Here is a 16581-nt window from a genome sequence, read left to right as displayed (position 1 = left end):
GGAGGGGAAGAGAGAGACAGAGGAAGGAGAGGGGGAGGGGTGGAGAAGCAGATGGGCGCTTCTCCTGTGTGCCCTGGCCGGGAATCGAACCGGGACTCCTGCACGCCAGGCCAACGCTCTACCACTGAGCCAACCAGCCAGGGCCCTGGATTGATGATTAAACGTAAGGAATTGTCTCTTGAAGCCTTTTGGATTTCTATAAAAGAAGAATATGTGGCAATTTCTAAATAAAGCTTTGAACATTTTACTACAATTTTCAACATCCTATTTATGTGAATTAGGATTTTCTACCCTCAACACAATTAAGAGTAAAAAGAAAGGAATTCTTCAATGTATTGATGAGGAAATAAGAGTTTACCTTTTAAATATATGCCCAAACATTGAAGAAATCACTAGGACACATCAGGCTCATGTTTCTCATAAACACAGAAGTGAAAAAACTTAACACATTCACGCCAGGACCTGCCGAATTTACTAAATCTTACTAAGAATGTATCTATATATATAAAAAGATAACTTTTTTGTCGTTTTTTTATTTTTTAACCCCTCTTTTTTTACAAATTCTAAAAAGCATAAATCAAAAAATGTAACATATGTTTTTTACTGTCAGAATAAATTTAATTTTGCTATATTCATTTTGTTTAATTACCATAAAAGCACACTTGAACTTTATATTTTTTTCTTTAATATTTGACTTAATTATTATAACATATTTCTCAGAAATTTGTATATAGTGCACCTACAATTATTGTAAGATTTTATTTTTATTATTTTTTTATAAATACATTTTTATTAATTTTAATGGGGTGACATCAATAAATCAGGGTACATATATTCAAAGAAAACATGTCCAGGTTATCTTGTCATTCAATTATGTTGCATACCCCTCACCCAAAGTCAGATTGTCCTCCGTCACCTTCTATCTAGTTTTCTTTGTGCCCCTCCCCCTCCCCCTTATTGTAAGATTTTAAATGTGCCCCGACTTCAAAAAGTTTGAGAACCACTGCACTAGTGGGACAGCATTGTATTAGATGAAGGAGATGACAATATTGTTTTCTAAACCTCACCTTAAAAATCATTAGAGCTAGTAGAAATTAAAAATGTATGGAAGAAACAATTTAGGAATACAAACAATTTAAGAAGAAACACAGTAACTGTGTATGAGTTAAAAAATAATTAGAACAGGGTGGTAGTTTATCAAAGAAAATGTCTGAGGGAACTAGATTGGATTGATGCCAAACTTAGAAAGAAAACTGACAAATACAGCATTGATGGCAAAGAATTATGAAATCTAAATTGTTTAAACACTAGAGTATATATTTCTAAAATTTTAATTAACCTAGGCATATGTGCAAGGCAGTGTAATAAAAGTCATAGCATTTTTGCCTGATCAGGTGGTGGCGCAGTAGATAGAGCATCAGACTGGGATGCGGAAGGACTCAGGTTCAAGACCCCAAGGTTGCCAGCTTGAGCGCGGGCTCATCTGGTTTGAGCAAAAGCTCACCAGCTTGGACCCAAGGTCGCTGGCTTGAGCAAGGGGTTACTCGGTCTGCTGTAGCCCCACAGTCAGGGCACATATGAGAAAGCAATCAATGAACAACTAAGGTGTCGCAATGCACAACGAAAAACTAATGATTGATGCTTCTCATCTCTCCGTTCCTGTCTGTCTGTCCCTGTTTATCCCTCTCTCTGACTCTCTGTCTCTGTAAAAAAAAAAAAAAAAAAGTCATAGTATTTTCAAATGTCTTTCATTGTCGCATACCACTCACTCTGTTTTGCCACCCATATTTTATTCTCAGGTGTCTACTATGACCCAGACTGTACTCTGAAAGTGAATCATGCTGTATTGGTGATTGGTTATGGTAACCTTAATGGGAAAGACTACTGGCTTGTGAAAAACAGGTAATATATTTGTAATTTGATGTATATTCAAATAAAATCAGGAATTAGAGGGAGCCTCAACAAATGCTTTCTTGTGATTACAATCATGATCATGATATTGATAAAGATATCACCTTACAAAGTGACATTCTAAATTACTCAGTGCTCCCATTTCTTCACTTCCTATTGTGCCTTCAGCAGTTTGTTTTCATGATTGATCTTCTATAATACTTCTCTGATCATTCCTTGTTGATGTTCTTTATGAATACCTACTCCTTTGTTTAGCTTGCCAATGTTGGTCTTTCCTTCAGGGCTCCATGCTTTGTGCACTACTCTTCTTATTCTACATTTTTCTTGGTACCATCCTTCCTTTCTTAGGATTTTAGCTATATACTACATTCTTTCAAATCTCTAGCTCTAGCTTTGACCTCTTCCCTGAACTTTAGACTTATTTATCTGGACATATCCACTTCTGTATATCTTTGTTTCTGCAAACTCAGTAAGTCCAAGGAATCCAGTACCCTCTCCACCATACTGTCCTCCCCCAGAACTTCCCATCTTACTAAATGGCCACACCATACAACACAGTTTAGATACCATGGGTACGTCTTGTACCCCTCCAGATCCAATCAAGCAACAAGTCAAATAAATTTTATCTCATATCTGTTGTTGCTTCTGTTCCCTCTCCATTTCTTCTATTATTGTTCCAGTTCAGAGATCTCTTCCCTGACTATTCCTGTAGCCTTCTCACTGGTCTCCTTTAAATCTCTAATTCATCCTTCATACTGCTTCCAAACTGGTTTGTCTAAAATATGATTCAGGGCTTATAACTTTTCTGCTTAGTACCCTTCAGTATAAAATAATGTTCCCTGGTAGAGAAAACAATTGTCTATGCTGTGGTCCCTACCTGCCTTGCCAGCCTCAACTCCTGACACTGTCTCATACTTCTCACTCTAGTTATATTTTCCTACCAGTATATACAGTTATAGTTCCCATCCATGTAATTTTATCTTTAATATTTTCACATCTTAGTTATGCTGTTCTCACTGCTTGGAACATTCTTTCTCCTCACTTGGTTTATTTCTCCTTTTCCTTCAAAACCAGCTCAGGCCTTATCTATACCAGAAAATTCTCCCTAAATACTTGGGCTGGGTTAAATGTCCGTTTTCTATGCTCCCAAAATGTCTTGTACATCCTGGAGTATTTTATACACTCTAATTAAATTATATGTATACCTATCACTCCAATGTTCTGTATGTGCCTAGGGAATAAAGATTATGTTTTGACACCTATATAATCCACAAACAAAAGAAATGTAGCTTCTACAGGGGAGAAGGAGAGGTATGAAGAGTTGGGACTTAAACATGTTTGAAGTTTCTCCTTGTGTTAGTTTTCCAGGGCTCCCATAACACAGCAGCTTAAACAACAAAAATTATTGTCTCCCTTTCTAGAAGCTAGAAGTCAGAAATCAAGGTGTTGGCAGAGTACGTTCCTTCTGAGGGTTGTGAGAAAGGACATTTTCAGTGCCTTTCCTCTAGCTTCTGAAGGTTTGCTGGTCATCCCTGGCTTTTCTTAGCTGAGTAAGCATCAACCTGGTCTCTGCCTTCATTTCCTCATTGTGCACATATCTGTCTCTGTCCAATTTACCCTTTTTATAAGATTCATCAGTCATATTGGATTAAGATTCATGCTAATGACCTCATTTTAACTTAATGAATTACATCTGCAATGACACTATTTCCAAATAAGGGTACATTCTAAGGTACTGGTGGTTAGGATTACAACATATAAATTTTGGGGGGGACACATTCAACCCATAGCACCACTCAATTCTTTACTGGAAGTAAATATTTTACAAATCATAAACAAAAAGTGCTTCCACATTCAACCCATAGCACCACTCAATTCTTTACTGGAAGTAAATATTTTACAAATCATAAACAAAAAGTGCTTCCCTACCTTTTTCACCTCATCTCACACAGAGAAGATGTAGTATTTGTATGGCCCACTGGGAAAATTGATGAAGGGACCAATACCTTAGTTCACTTGTAACCCATTCACAGTACTTGTCAGCTTATGTCTAGACCAGGGGTCTCAAACTCAACTCAGCATGTGGGCCGCAGAGCAAGATCACAGCCATTTGGCGGGCCGCACTAGGTCTACAAAAGGCAACTGTTACGCAACCCTTTTCTCACTGCAGTTGAAAACAAAAAAAAATCAGTACAACAAGCACAATCGTACATGCAGTTTACTCAGTGTCACAAAACGACCAGAAACTGTAGTTCGCATCACAACTGCTGTTAACTAAGCTAATATCTAGCTAGGATGCTAGAGAAATGAAAAATACAAGTAGGCCCCTAGGCTTACTTAATTTTATCCAAAATATTTTGAACTTCGTGGATTAGTCTGCAGGCCGCACAAAATTGTTCGGTGGGCCGCATGCGGCCCGCGGGCCGTGAGTTTGAGACCCCTGGTCTAGACCAATGATAGCTCTTTGAAATGAAGCAATATTTTCACTTTTCTCTTGTTGACTCTTTTTTGTTTTGTTTTGTTTTTTGTATTTTTCTGAAGCTGGAAACGGGGAGAGACAGTCAGACAGACTCCCGCATGTGCCGGACCGGGATCCACCCGGCACACCCACCAGGGGCGACGCTCTGCTGCGACCAGAGCCACTCTAGCGCCGGGGGCAGAGGCCAAGGAGCCATCCCCAGCGCAGCCTTGGCTGCGGGAGGGGAAGAGAGAGACAGAGAGGAAGGAGGGGGGGGTGGAGAAGCAAATGGGCGCTTCTCCTATGTGCCCTGGCCAGGAATCGAACCTGGGTCCCCCGCACACCAGGCCGACGCTCTACCGCTGAGCCAACCAGCCAGGGCTCTTGTTGACTCTTTACAGTAGGTATTCTAAATTTCCTTCTCTATTGAAACTGCTCTTCTTGAAGATTATCTATTTCTTTTAGTGTTTAAATCTAAAACCTCTTTTCAGCACTTATTTATTCAATAAGCATTTATTAGGCATTTATAACATGAGCATTATCTAGGCTATGGAGATACAAAAATTATTAAGAGACCCTGGCCAGTTAGCTCAGTGGTGGACTGTCGGTCTGGCATGTGAATGGCCTGGATTCAATTCCCAGCCAGGGCACACAGGAGAAGCACCCATCTGCTTCTCCACCCCTCCCCCTCTCCTCTCTCTCTATCTCTCTCTCCTCCTTCCCTCCTGCAGCCTTAACTCAATTGGAGTGAGTTGGCCCTGGACACTGAGGATGGCTCCATGGCCTCTGCCTCAGGCACTAAAATAATGGCTCTAGTTGCAATGGAGCAAGGGCTCCAGATGGGCAGAGCATCGCCCCCTAGTGGGCTTGCCAGATGGATCCCGGTTGGGGTGCCTGTGGGAGTCTCTGCCTCCCCTCCTCTCATTAAAAAAGAGAAAAAAAAATTAACAAGAAATCATTCTTTCCTGAAGGAGCTCATCGTCTAATGGGAAATTAGATATATTTTCAAAGAACAAAATATAACACATCATGCTATTATATAATGACATATTTCTCAATGACTATGGGACCACAGAAGAAGAGCTGCCTAACTGCCTCCACAGTGATGGCATTATTTTCATTGAGTGTTCAGATAAGTGGAATTGCTCATGTTTGAGGACCCAGGGACATATAGTTGTCCAGGGACCCAGAAATATTATGGCACAGAAATGTGAAAGATTTCTCTGCTTTAACAACTCTCTGCTGCATTTATTTCTATGGCATCTATGACACAGCACTATCCTGACTCATTTTGCTATATAAGCTTTAGTCCAGTGGTCCCCAACCCCCGGGCCACGGACCGGTAGTGGTCCGTGGGCCATTTGGTACCAGTCCGCAGAGAAAGAATAAATAACTTACATTATTTCCGTTTTATTTATATTTAAGTCTGAATGATGTTTTATTTTTTAAAAATGACCAGATTCCCTCTGTTACATCCATCTAAGACTCACTCTTGAAGCTTGTCTCGGTCACGTGATACATTTATCCGTCCCACCCTAAAGGCCGGTCCGTGAAAATATTTTCTGACATTAAACAGGTCTGTGGCCCAAAAAAGGTTGGAGACCACTGCTTTAGTCTCATTTCTTGTATTATTTTCTTCCACCTGTACCTCATGATCTAGCTGTAGCTATATTAGAGCAAACTCATCTGCTCCTTGAGTTTCAACTATTGTCATAATGTACATATACCCAGTCCATAATCTCTAAAAAGGGCCTTTATACTAGGCAGCAGATTTTCATGTCCAGCATCCAATTTGACAGCTCTGCTTGAGAAATCCAAATTCCCCACCTGTCCACCCTACTGCCACTCACTATATATACACATGCACATACTTTTACTCAACAATGCTCTTATCCACTGTGCCACCACCTGGTTAGGCTAAATCAAGAACTTTTTAAATGTTCATATTCATTGTCCAATTACTTCCATTTCTTGGACTCTAAGTGATAAAAATAATTCTAAATATGGGAAAAACTTCATACCCAATTTATGTAAATTGTAGTATTATTCTTTTTTAATTGTGAAAACTAATAAGCCTGACCGGGCAGTGCGCAGTGGATAGAGTATCAGCCTGGGATTCTGGGGATCCAGGGTTCAAAACCCTGCGGTTGCCAGCTTGAGCGCGGGCTCATCCAGCTTGAGTGTGGGATCGCTGGCTTGAGCGTAGGAATCACAGACATGACCACATGGTCGCTGGCTTGAGCCCAAGGTCACTGGCTCAGTTGGAGTTCCCCAGTCAAAGCACATATGAGAAAGCATCAATAAACAACTAAGGTGCTGCAACTATGAGTTGATGTTTCTCATCTCTCTCCTTTCCTGTCTGTCTGTCCCTGTCTATCTCTTACTAAAAAAAAAAAATCTAGTAAGCAACCAAAAATGCCTAACCAAGGGATAATATTAAACTATTAAGTAATTACAACCATGTATTAGACATTATCTTTATTCAAGCTATTATTAATAGACTAATAAAATATCTGGATAATGCTTAAATGTAAAAATACATAAAAATGCCTGACCAGGCGGTGGCGCAGTGGATAGAGCGTCGGACTAGGATACAGAGGACCTAGGTTCAAGACCCCGAGGTGGCCAGCTTGAGCGAGGGCTCATCTGGTTTGAGCAAAAGCCCACCAGTTTGAACCCAAGGTCGCTGGCTCCAGCAAGGGGTTACTCGGTCTGCTGAAGGCCCGCGGTCAAGGCACATATGAGAAAGCAATCAATGAACAACTAAGGTGTTGCAACGTGCAATGAAAAACTAATGATTGATGCTTCTTATCTCTCTCCATTCCTGTCTGTCTGTCCCTATCTATCCCCTCTCTCTGACTCACTCTGTCTCTGTAAAAAACAAACAAAAAAACCCCATAAAAATACAAAATTTATATACAGCATAAGTATTAAGTTAAAAACAGTATGCTCCATTTTCCTGATATATGTTATTCTAAAGGACCAGAGGTAATTATACCAAATGTTAATAATAGTTATCTTTGTCTATTTACCTTTATTCCCACAATTGTCTTTAACAAGCACTTACTACTTTTTATTTATTTATTTATTTATTTATTTATTTATTTATTTTTTACAGAGACAGAGAGAGGGTCAGAGAGAGGTATAGACAGACAGGAACTGAGAAAGATGAGAAGCATCCATCATCAGTTTTTCATTGTGATACCTCAGTTGTTCATTGATTGCTTTCTCCTATGTGCCTTGACGGTGTGCCTTCAGCAGACTGAGTAATCCCCTGCTTGAGCCAGAGACCTTGGGTCCAAGCTGGTGAGCTTTTGCTCAAACCAGATGAGCCCACGCTCAAGCTGGCGACCTCGGGGTCTCGAACCCGGGTCCTCCGCATCCCAGTCCGACGCTCTATCCACTGCACCACCGCCTGGTCAGGCCTACTTTTTAAATTAAAAAAACTCTTTAAAATTCCTATTCAGTCTTCAAAACCTACCTCAAATGCTATCTACTTTACATCCTATTCATTTACTTAGAATTTTTTATCTAACTTCTAAACTTTAGCAATGCTTTATAAATTCTATTATAGTAGTTAATATATTGTACTTTGTGTTACAGCTATTTCTATAAATAGCTATTCACTAGAATATAAATTTCTTAAAGGTAATGGAATAGTCTCTTGTTCTTTTTTGCATTTCCATTCATACATTGATTCAAAAACATGACAATCATTAGCTTGTCTTTCCAATGACTTCCCCTCTCTCACTCAATGCTAGGTACCCTAGCCTTGTAGCTATTTCTCAGACACACCAAATTTTTCCCAGCTCTTTGCCCAGATCTTTTCATCACTTGCTCTTTCACTTTACTTAGGTCTTTGCTCAGATATTTCCCCAAAGAATAATTCCCTGACTATTCTGTCTTAATTGTGTCCCTGACTCCCAAGATTGTATCCTGTCCCCTTACCCTGCTTTATTTGTCTTTATAATACTTATATCATATGATTTATCTTTGCTTTGTATGTTTCCCAATAGATCGTAGGCTTTAAAAAGACTCTATCTTGTTAACCTCCATAATTCTAATGCTTAGAATAGTGCCTAGCACAGCCTAAGAAGTTCAGGACTTCAAATTTTACAAAGGAAACTGGCATATATTTTAGAAGGAATGTCTAATGAATTCGTAGACTATAGCAGTCAGGAAGAAGACAGTGTGATCAATCACCCTGCTTTGTCTAAGTCTAAGGGGTTTCCTGGGCCATAAAATTTTATTTATTTATTTATTTATTTTTTTTTTTTTTTTTTTTTTTTTTTTTTACAGAGACAGAGAGAGTCAGAGAGAGGGACAGACAGGGCAGAGACAGGAAAGGAGAGATGAGAAGCATCAATCATCAGTTTTTCGTTGCGCATTGTGACACTTTAGTTGTTCATTGATTGCTTTCTCATATGTGCCCTGACCGTGGGCCTTTAGCAGACCGAGTAACCCCTTGCTCAAGCCAGTGACCTTGGGTCCAAGCTGGTGAGCTTTTTGCTCAAGCCAGATGAGCCCATGCTCAAGCTGGCAAACTCGGGGTCTCGAACCTGGGTCCTCGGCATCCCAGTCCGATGCTCTAACCACTGCTCCACTGCCTGGTCAAGCAAAATTTTTTTTATTTATTTATTTTGTATTTTTTCTGAAGCTGGAAACGGGGAGAGACAGTCAGACAGACTCCCGCATGCACCCGACCGGGATCCACCCGGCACGCCCACCAGGGGCGCCGCTCTGCCCACCAGGGGGCAATGCTCTGCCCCTCCGGGGCGTTGCTCTACTGCAACCAGAGCCACTCTAGCGCCTGGGGCAGAGGCCAAGGAGCCATCCCCAGCGCCCAGGCCATCTTTGCTCCAATGGAGCCTTGGCTGCGGGAGGGGAAGAGAGAGACAGAGAGGAAGGAGGGGGTGGGGGTGGAGAAGCAGATGGGCGCTTCTCCTATGTGCCCTGGCCGGGAATCGAACCCGGGTCCCCCGCACGCCAGGCCGACGCTCTACCGCTGAGCCAACCGGCCAGGGCAAAAATTTTATTTTTAAAACCAGGACAGTCCTAGGCAAACAGGGACTGTTGGTCACCCCCCCAAAAAAAGGCTACATTTTTAAAAAGGGAGGTAGATACTACTTGAGTCCAATCAAACAGACTCATCCTGTACTTAGGTAATAACACAAGCCTCTTCTTATTGAGCATTTACTACATACAGACACTGTTCAGGTACTTTAAATACGTTTCTCATTTAATTATAAAAGTAATCTATGAGATAGGTATTTTATCCCTATAATACTGAATAAGAACTCGTGATGCCAAGAGTTAAGAAACCTGCCCAAAGTGAAACAGTCTGAGTGAAAGGGCTGCAGAGTTCATAAAAATAAACAACTTGGTAAGGACTGGAATGAACATTTGGAGCTGACCTTGTCTAGTTCTGAAGGCAAGTATTTGTCCTCAGATATTTATTTAGCTTGAGATTTTTAAACCAGCTGAATTCCTTAAGGGAGAGTAACAGCACTTAGAAAGACATCTGGGATCTTCTATAAAGTTTGGGCAGTTGCTCTTGGTTTATAAAGCTGGGAAAAATAAGTTGTGCAAATACTGAATGGACCTGGGGTTCCAAGCTCTCACTGACTGAATTCATGCTACTAGTAATGAGAGCCTCAATTCAACTTTCACTATCAGAACTTAGGTTCAAACTGAGAGTATCTAAAATATTTTTACCTTTTTTTTTTTTTTGTGAGAGGAAAGGACATAGAGAGACAGACTCCTGTATGCACCCTGAACGGGATCCACCTGGCAACCCCTGTCTGGGACTGATGCTTAAATCAACCGAGCTATCCTCAGTGCCTGGGGTCGATGCTCAAACCAACAGGGCCACTGGCTTTGAGAGAGGAAGAGAGAGAGAAGGGGAAGAGGGAGAGGGAGAGAAGCACCATGTGTGCCCTGACCAGGGATTAAACCGGTCCCTGAATAGTTTATTTAAAATCAATAAATAAATTAAAATTTTAAAAAAATTTAAAAAGAAGCCTATGAAAGTGTTTAAGACTGAATGAAGAGAAAATCAGGACAGTAGTATCATAAAGCCAAGAGAAATGAGGTGAGAGTAGAAAACCATTTTAAATGCTTGAGAGAAAACTACAACCTGAAAAGTCTCCAGTGAATGGCTAATACAAAGGACATTTAAGGCTTATTAAAGCACAGCCATTTTAAATTATGCCACATGCCTTCTTACAATAAACCAGCATTTCTTAATTTCTCCACTGCATGCAAAACACAGCCTTTCTCTACATCCTGAGCAAAAATTTGCAACAGCTGCCCTTTGCCTATGGAATCAAACTAAAGGTTCCCCAGCCTGCTGTTGGCCCCAAACCACTTTTCTTATGCTCTTTTACCACTACTCCCCTTCCCCAATTCAACACGAATTTCAAACAAATTTCTTTTTTTTTTAATTTTTTTAATTATTTATTCATTTTAGAGAGGGGGGGGCGAAAGAGAGAGAGAAAGAGAGAGAGAGAGAATGAGAGAGAGAGAAGGGGGAGGAGCAGGAAGCATCACCTCCCATATGTGCCTTGACCAGGCAAGCCAGGGTTTTGAACCAGCAACCTCAGTGTTTCCAGGTTGACGCTTTATCCACTGCACCACCACAGGTCAGGCTCAAAAAAATTTCTTGTTGCTCTCCACATACAAATACAAAGGCATCTTCTCAATCTCATGCATTTTTTATTCTAGTTATAGCACTCAATGAATTCTGCTTCGTATAATAATTTGTATACCAACAATTACAAAATCTCAGAATCATAAAGAATTTTAGAAATAATTTCTCTTACAAGGATTTTGTCTGTTTTTTTTTCCCCCACTGGTCTGTGGCAAAGTAAAAAAAAGAAAAGAATATTTTGTTGAATCTTTTATAAATCTAAATTTATTTGACTCAAAGAACTATCCATAAAGTAGAAATTATGTCCTCTTAAGTTTTGTTTTTGCTGTTAAAATGTCCTTTATTTTACAACATGATAGTGATTTTTTAATGATGGTGATATTAAGGGGTATGTTTTTAATTGAATTTATTAGGATGACATGGGTTAATAAAATTATATAGGTTTCAGGGGTACAATCCTATAATACATCATCTGTATATTGTATTGTGTATTCACCACCCCAAGTCAAGTCTACTTTCACTAAGGAGTATGTTGGGTTTTTTGTCAGTACTTACTAATTTAAAAATTGGTAACTTTATGTCAATCTTCAGTTTTTAAAAAAATTCTCAAAGTCCATGAAATAAAAAAGTGAGAGAACCACTGATCCCTTCTAACCTTTATCTGACCCATAAATTCCCTTTCCAACATCTCTGACAAGTTAGGCAAACCTCTGACAGAGCACTTCCAGTGCCAGAGAGCTAATCTCCACTCAAGGTAGCACATTCAATTTTTGACAGCTTTAACTTTGAGAAAGTTTGAGCTCAGCACCACTTCTAGGTCAAAGCTGTTTGAAAGGTGCACTTTTTATGGCTTGCTTTAGAATTACCTGCCCTATGCCTTTTCTATAGTTGCTCAAAAATATTTAATTGACATTCTCTAAAGGAATTCAAGTTTGATAGAGAAAGACTAATCTATTATTCTATTATATAAAAACATTTAGAAATGACGCCTTGGAAAGGATAATAATACTCTTTCTCTGCATAAGGCAATGGTTCTCAAAGTGTGCACCAGGGCGCACTGGTGCACCCTAGAAGATTTCCAGGTGCACCCTATGGTATTCCAGAGAAATATGTGCCTGTTGGGGAACAAAAAACCAACAGGGTTTTTGGAGTTTAGATTTTTGGGGGACAGAGGTGTGGAAAATTGGCTGTAAGCTGACAGTCTGCCCAACCTCCCACCTAAATTGCCTGATTAGGTTGCAAAAGGCTGTTAAGCTGTGGTGTTGGATTGTTTACACTACCCCCCATGTTCCCGGCAAAGACTGGAGGCAAGTTTCTTCTATCCTTTGTTTGGTGTAAAGTTAAGATGATATGTATGGTGGGCGTTTTCTGCACTCAACACAATTAAGAGTAAAAAGAGAGGAATTCTTCAATGTATTGACAAGGAAATGAGAGTTTGCCTTTCAAATATATTCGCAAACACTGAAGAAATCGCTAGGACACATCAGGCCCATGTTTCTCATAAACACGAGAATGAAAAACTTAGCACATTCATGCTGGGACCTGCCGAATTTACTAAATCTTACTAAGAATGTATCTATATATATAAAAAGATAACTTTTCTGTCATTTTAAAAATTTTTTAACCCCTTTTTTTTACAAATTCTAAAAAGCATAACTCAAAAAATGTAACATAAAAATGTTTTTTAATGTCAGAATAAATTTAATTTTGCTGTATTTATTTCGTTTAATTACCATAAAAGCACGCTTGGCCTTTATATTTTTCTTTAATATTTGACTTAATTATTATAACATATTTCTCAGAAATTTGTATATAGTGCACCTACAATTATTTGTAGGATTTTAAATGCGCCCTGACTTCAAAAAGTTTGAGAACCACTGGCATAAGATATATTTATAAAGTAGGAGGATTAAAGTTTTGGAATGGACCTTATATTGTTTTTTATACGTCTTAATACATATAGCACTAAACCCTTCCAAACTTCCTTTGAAAAGTGCCTAAAAGCCCTGGGGAAATTATTTTATTATTTTGTTCTAATTTTGTTTTACAGCTTTTTTTTTAGTTGCTTTATGAGAAAGACAATCTAAGAGGTAAAAGTTTGATAATGTGGTATTAATTTGTAATTTTATGTTATTTGTTTTTTTAAAGCTGGGGCCGCTACTTTGGTGATCAAGGATATATTCGTATGGCAAGAAACAGTGGAAATCATTGTGGGATTGCTAGTTATGCCTCTTACCCAGAAATCTAGAGAACCTTTTCATTTTGTAACAGTCAAGAAGAATAAAACACTTTTTCTTCACTTAATTTCACCTGCTGTAACCAGTAGAAATAAGTGTGCTATGATCAATGTATATTTACTGTACTAACAGAATATGTAGTTTGGCTTGTCTATTATTTTTTACTTTGAAGATCTTGAAAAAATTTGCTAGCCCTGGCTGGTTGGCTCGGCTCAGTGGTAGAGCATTGGCCTGGCATGTGGAAGTCCCGGGTTCAGTCCCAGTAAGGGCATACAGGAGAAGCAACCATCTGCTTCTCTACCCCTCATCCCCTCATCTCCTCCAGCAGCCATGGCCGAAATGAGCAAGTTGGCCCCAGGGGCTGAGGATGGCTCCATGGCCTGGCCTCATGAGCTGAAATAATTCGGTTGCCAAGCAATGGAGCCGCAGCCCCAGATGAGCAGAACATCAGCTCCAGACGGGCTGCCAGGTGGATCCCGGTCCGGGCAATGTGGGATTCTGTCTCTCTGCCTCCCTGCCTCTCACTTGATTAAAAAAGGTTTTTCTTTGCTATAGATATAACTGTATGAAACTCAACTAACCTAATAAAATCTGCCATTGTCTTATTTTACCTCTTTGTATTTTTATGTCCCTTGATATGCTTTAAAAATATGTCTTGCCTACCTGTGGTGGCACAGTGGAAAAAGCATCAATCTGGAAATTCTGAGGTTGCCAGTTCAAAACCCTGGGCTTGCCTAGTCAAGGCACGTATGGGAGTTGATGATTCCTGCTCCTCCCCCTTTTCTCTCTCTCTCTCTCTCTCTTCTTTCTCTAAAACTGCATAAAAATATCTAAAAAAAAAGACTACATTCCTTTAAAAAAAATCTGTCTTTTCAACTTTGTATCATTACCACATACCATTCTTTTCCTATTCTTAGGTATTATAATCAATCATTAAAATGTTAACTGTGGCCCTGGCTGGTGGCTCAGCAGGAGAGCATTGGCCTGGCCTGTGGAAGTCTGGGTTTGATCCCCAATCAGGGCACACAGGAGGAATGACCATCTGCTTCTCCCCCACTCTCCCTTTTCTCTCTCTTCCCTTCCTGCAGCCAGAGGCTTGATTGGTTTGAGAGAGGCCCGGGCGCTGAGGATAGCTCTGTTGGAGCTCACTGGCCTCAGGAGCTAAAAATAACTATGTACTCTAACATCATCCCCAGACAGGGTTGCTGGTTAAATCCTGGTTGGGCATATGTGGGAATCTGCCTCACTGTCTCCCCTCCTTTCACCTAAAAATGTAAACTGTGGCATGCTGGTGATGGGCTATGCAGTGATAGTCAACCTGGTCCCTACCGCCCACTAGTGGGCGTTCCAGCTTTCATGGTGGGCAGTAGCAGAGCAACCAAAGTATTATATAAATAAAAAGATAGATTTAACTATAGTAAGTTGTTTTATAAAGATTTATTCTACCAAACTTAGCAAAAATCCGACATAAAGTACTTGGTAAGTAATTATTATTATATGCTTTAACTTGCTGTAACTCTGCTTTATAAATTTTATGAAGTAAAGTTACTTCCCTACTTTATAAATCACCATTACTGTGGAAACCGGTGGGCCGTTACAAAATTTTACTACTAACAGAGATACAAAAGTGGGCGGTAGGTATAAAAAGGTTGACTACCACTGGGCTATGGCAACTTCAGTGGAAGAAACTATTAAGTTACGTATATTGATGTGGCTCAGATTGTATCTTTGCACATAACAAGATTCAATAAAATTTTTAAATGAATGAAGTTAAAATAGACAAATGCTTGAGACAATCTGTTTTCACACAATAAGAATTATTTTAATGACCAACAATTAATATACCAATTCAATTATTTTTACCTAGTCATTAGCAACTTGGCCAGGACCTCTTTGGGGAAAATAATTACATCAACCTGAATAAAATAACCAAACTGCATTTCTTTTCATATTTAATATTCCATTACTTATTTTTAAAAATATTTTTTATTTATTCATTTTTTTGAGGGGGAGAGAGAGAGAGAGAGAGAGAGAGAGAGAAAAGGGGGAAGGAGCAGGAAGCATCAACTCCCATATGTGCCTTGACCAGGCAAGCCCAGGGTTTCGAACTGGCGACCTCAGTGTTCCAGGTTGCCGCTTTATCCACTGTGCCACCACAGGTCAGGCTCCATTACTCATTTTTCACTAATTCAGATTCTTCTTCTTCACAACTGTTGTAGATTTGTAGATGGATTCTAAAAAGGCAGCAGGAACTTTAAGGTTCTTTTCGTTTTAGTTTTTTTAGCTTTTTTTTTTTTTAAAGAGAGAAAGAGATAGGAAGGGAGAGATAAGCATCAACTTGTTATTTCACTTTGTTGTGCAGTGTTTCTCATATGTGCCTTGACCAGCGGTTGGACTGATGACCTGGGGCTCAAGCCAGGCCAGCGACCCTTTGCTCAAGCCAGCAACCTTGGGTTTCAAACTGGCAACCTCAGCGTTCCAAGCTAATGCTCTATCCACTATGCAACATCAGGCAGGCAAGAACTTTATGTTTTATAAGTTCATGCCTATGACATAAAACGTGTGTAGATGATGTCACTAGTATATCTTAACCTGAACTTAAACAAATTTCACTATCTCTTATTCCCTCTCCATAAAGTACATTTTAATAAACAAGAATTGCTAAATATATATACATATATATATATATATATATGTATATATATATATATTTTTTTTTTGTATTTTTCCGAAGCTGGAAACAGGGAGGCAGTCAGACAGACTCCCGCATGCGCCCGACCAGGATCCACCCGGCACGCCCACCAGGGGGAGATGCTCTGCCCATCTTGGGGCATCGCTCTGCCGCAATCAGAGCCATTCTAGCGCCTGAGGCAGAGGCCACAGAGCCATCCTCAGCGCCTGGGCCAACTCTGCTCCAATGGAGCCTTGACTGCGGGAGGGGAAGAGACAGACAGAGAGGAAGGAGAGGGGGAGGGGTGGAGAAGCAGATGGGCGCTTCTCCTGTGTGCCCTGGCCGGGAATCGAACCCAGGACTCCTGCACGCCAGGCCGACGCTCTACCACTGAGCCAACCGGCCAGGGCCAAGAATTGCTAACTATAAAAACATGGTTATAGCCTGACCAGGCGGTGGCGCAGTGGATAGAGCATTGGACTGGGATGCGGAAGACCCAGGTTCGAGACTCCGAGGTCGCCAACTTGAGTGAGGGCTCATCTGGTTTGAGCAAAAAAAACCAGCTTGAGCCCAAGGTTGCTGGCTCGAGCAAGGGGTTGCTCAGTCTGCTGAAGGCCCACGGTCAAAGCACATATGAGAAAGCAATCAGTGAACA

General features: G+C 40.2%; 1 protein-coding gene across 1 annotated transcript in view; it reads left to right on the top strand.

Moving 5' to 3' along the window:
• CTSS (cathepsin S) overlaps window positions 1-13865 on the top strand; it is a 42851-nt gene extending 28986 nt beyond the window's left edge. Inside the window, exons 7-8 of the mRNA XM_066377385.1 lie at window positions 1800-1902; window positions 13167-13865. Of these exons, the coding sequence (XP_066233482.1) occupies window positions 1800-1902; window positions 13167-13266 (203 nt within the window). The 3' untranslated portion in view covers window positions 13267-13865. The remainder of the gene's footprint in view (window positions 1-1799; window positions 1903-13166) is intronic.
• The last annotated feature ends 2716 nt before the right edge of the window (window positions 13866-16581 follow it).

This window comes from Saccopteryx leptura, chromosome 3 (genome assembly GCF_036850995.1).
Source record: "Saccopteryx leptura isolate mSacLep1 chromosome 3, mSacLep1_pri_phased_curated, whole genome shotgun sequence".
Classification (NCBI taxonomy): domain Eukaryota; kingdom Metazoa; phylum Chordata; class Mammalia; order Chiroptera; family Emballonuridae; genus Saccopteryx; species Saccopteryx leptura.
The sequence above is the reverse complement of the archived record's forward strand: the minus strand, read 5'-3'. Positions and strand labels throughout refer to the sequence as shown.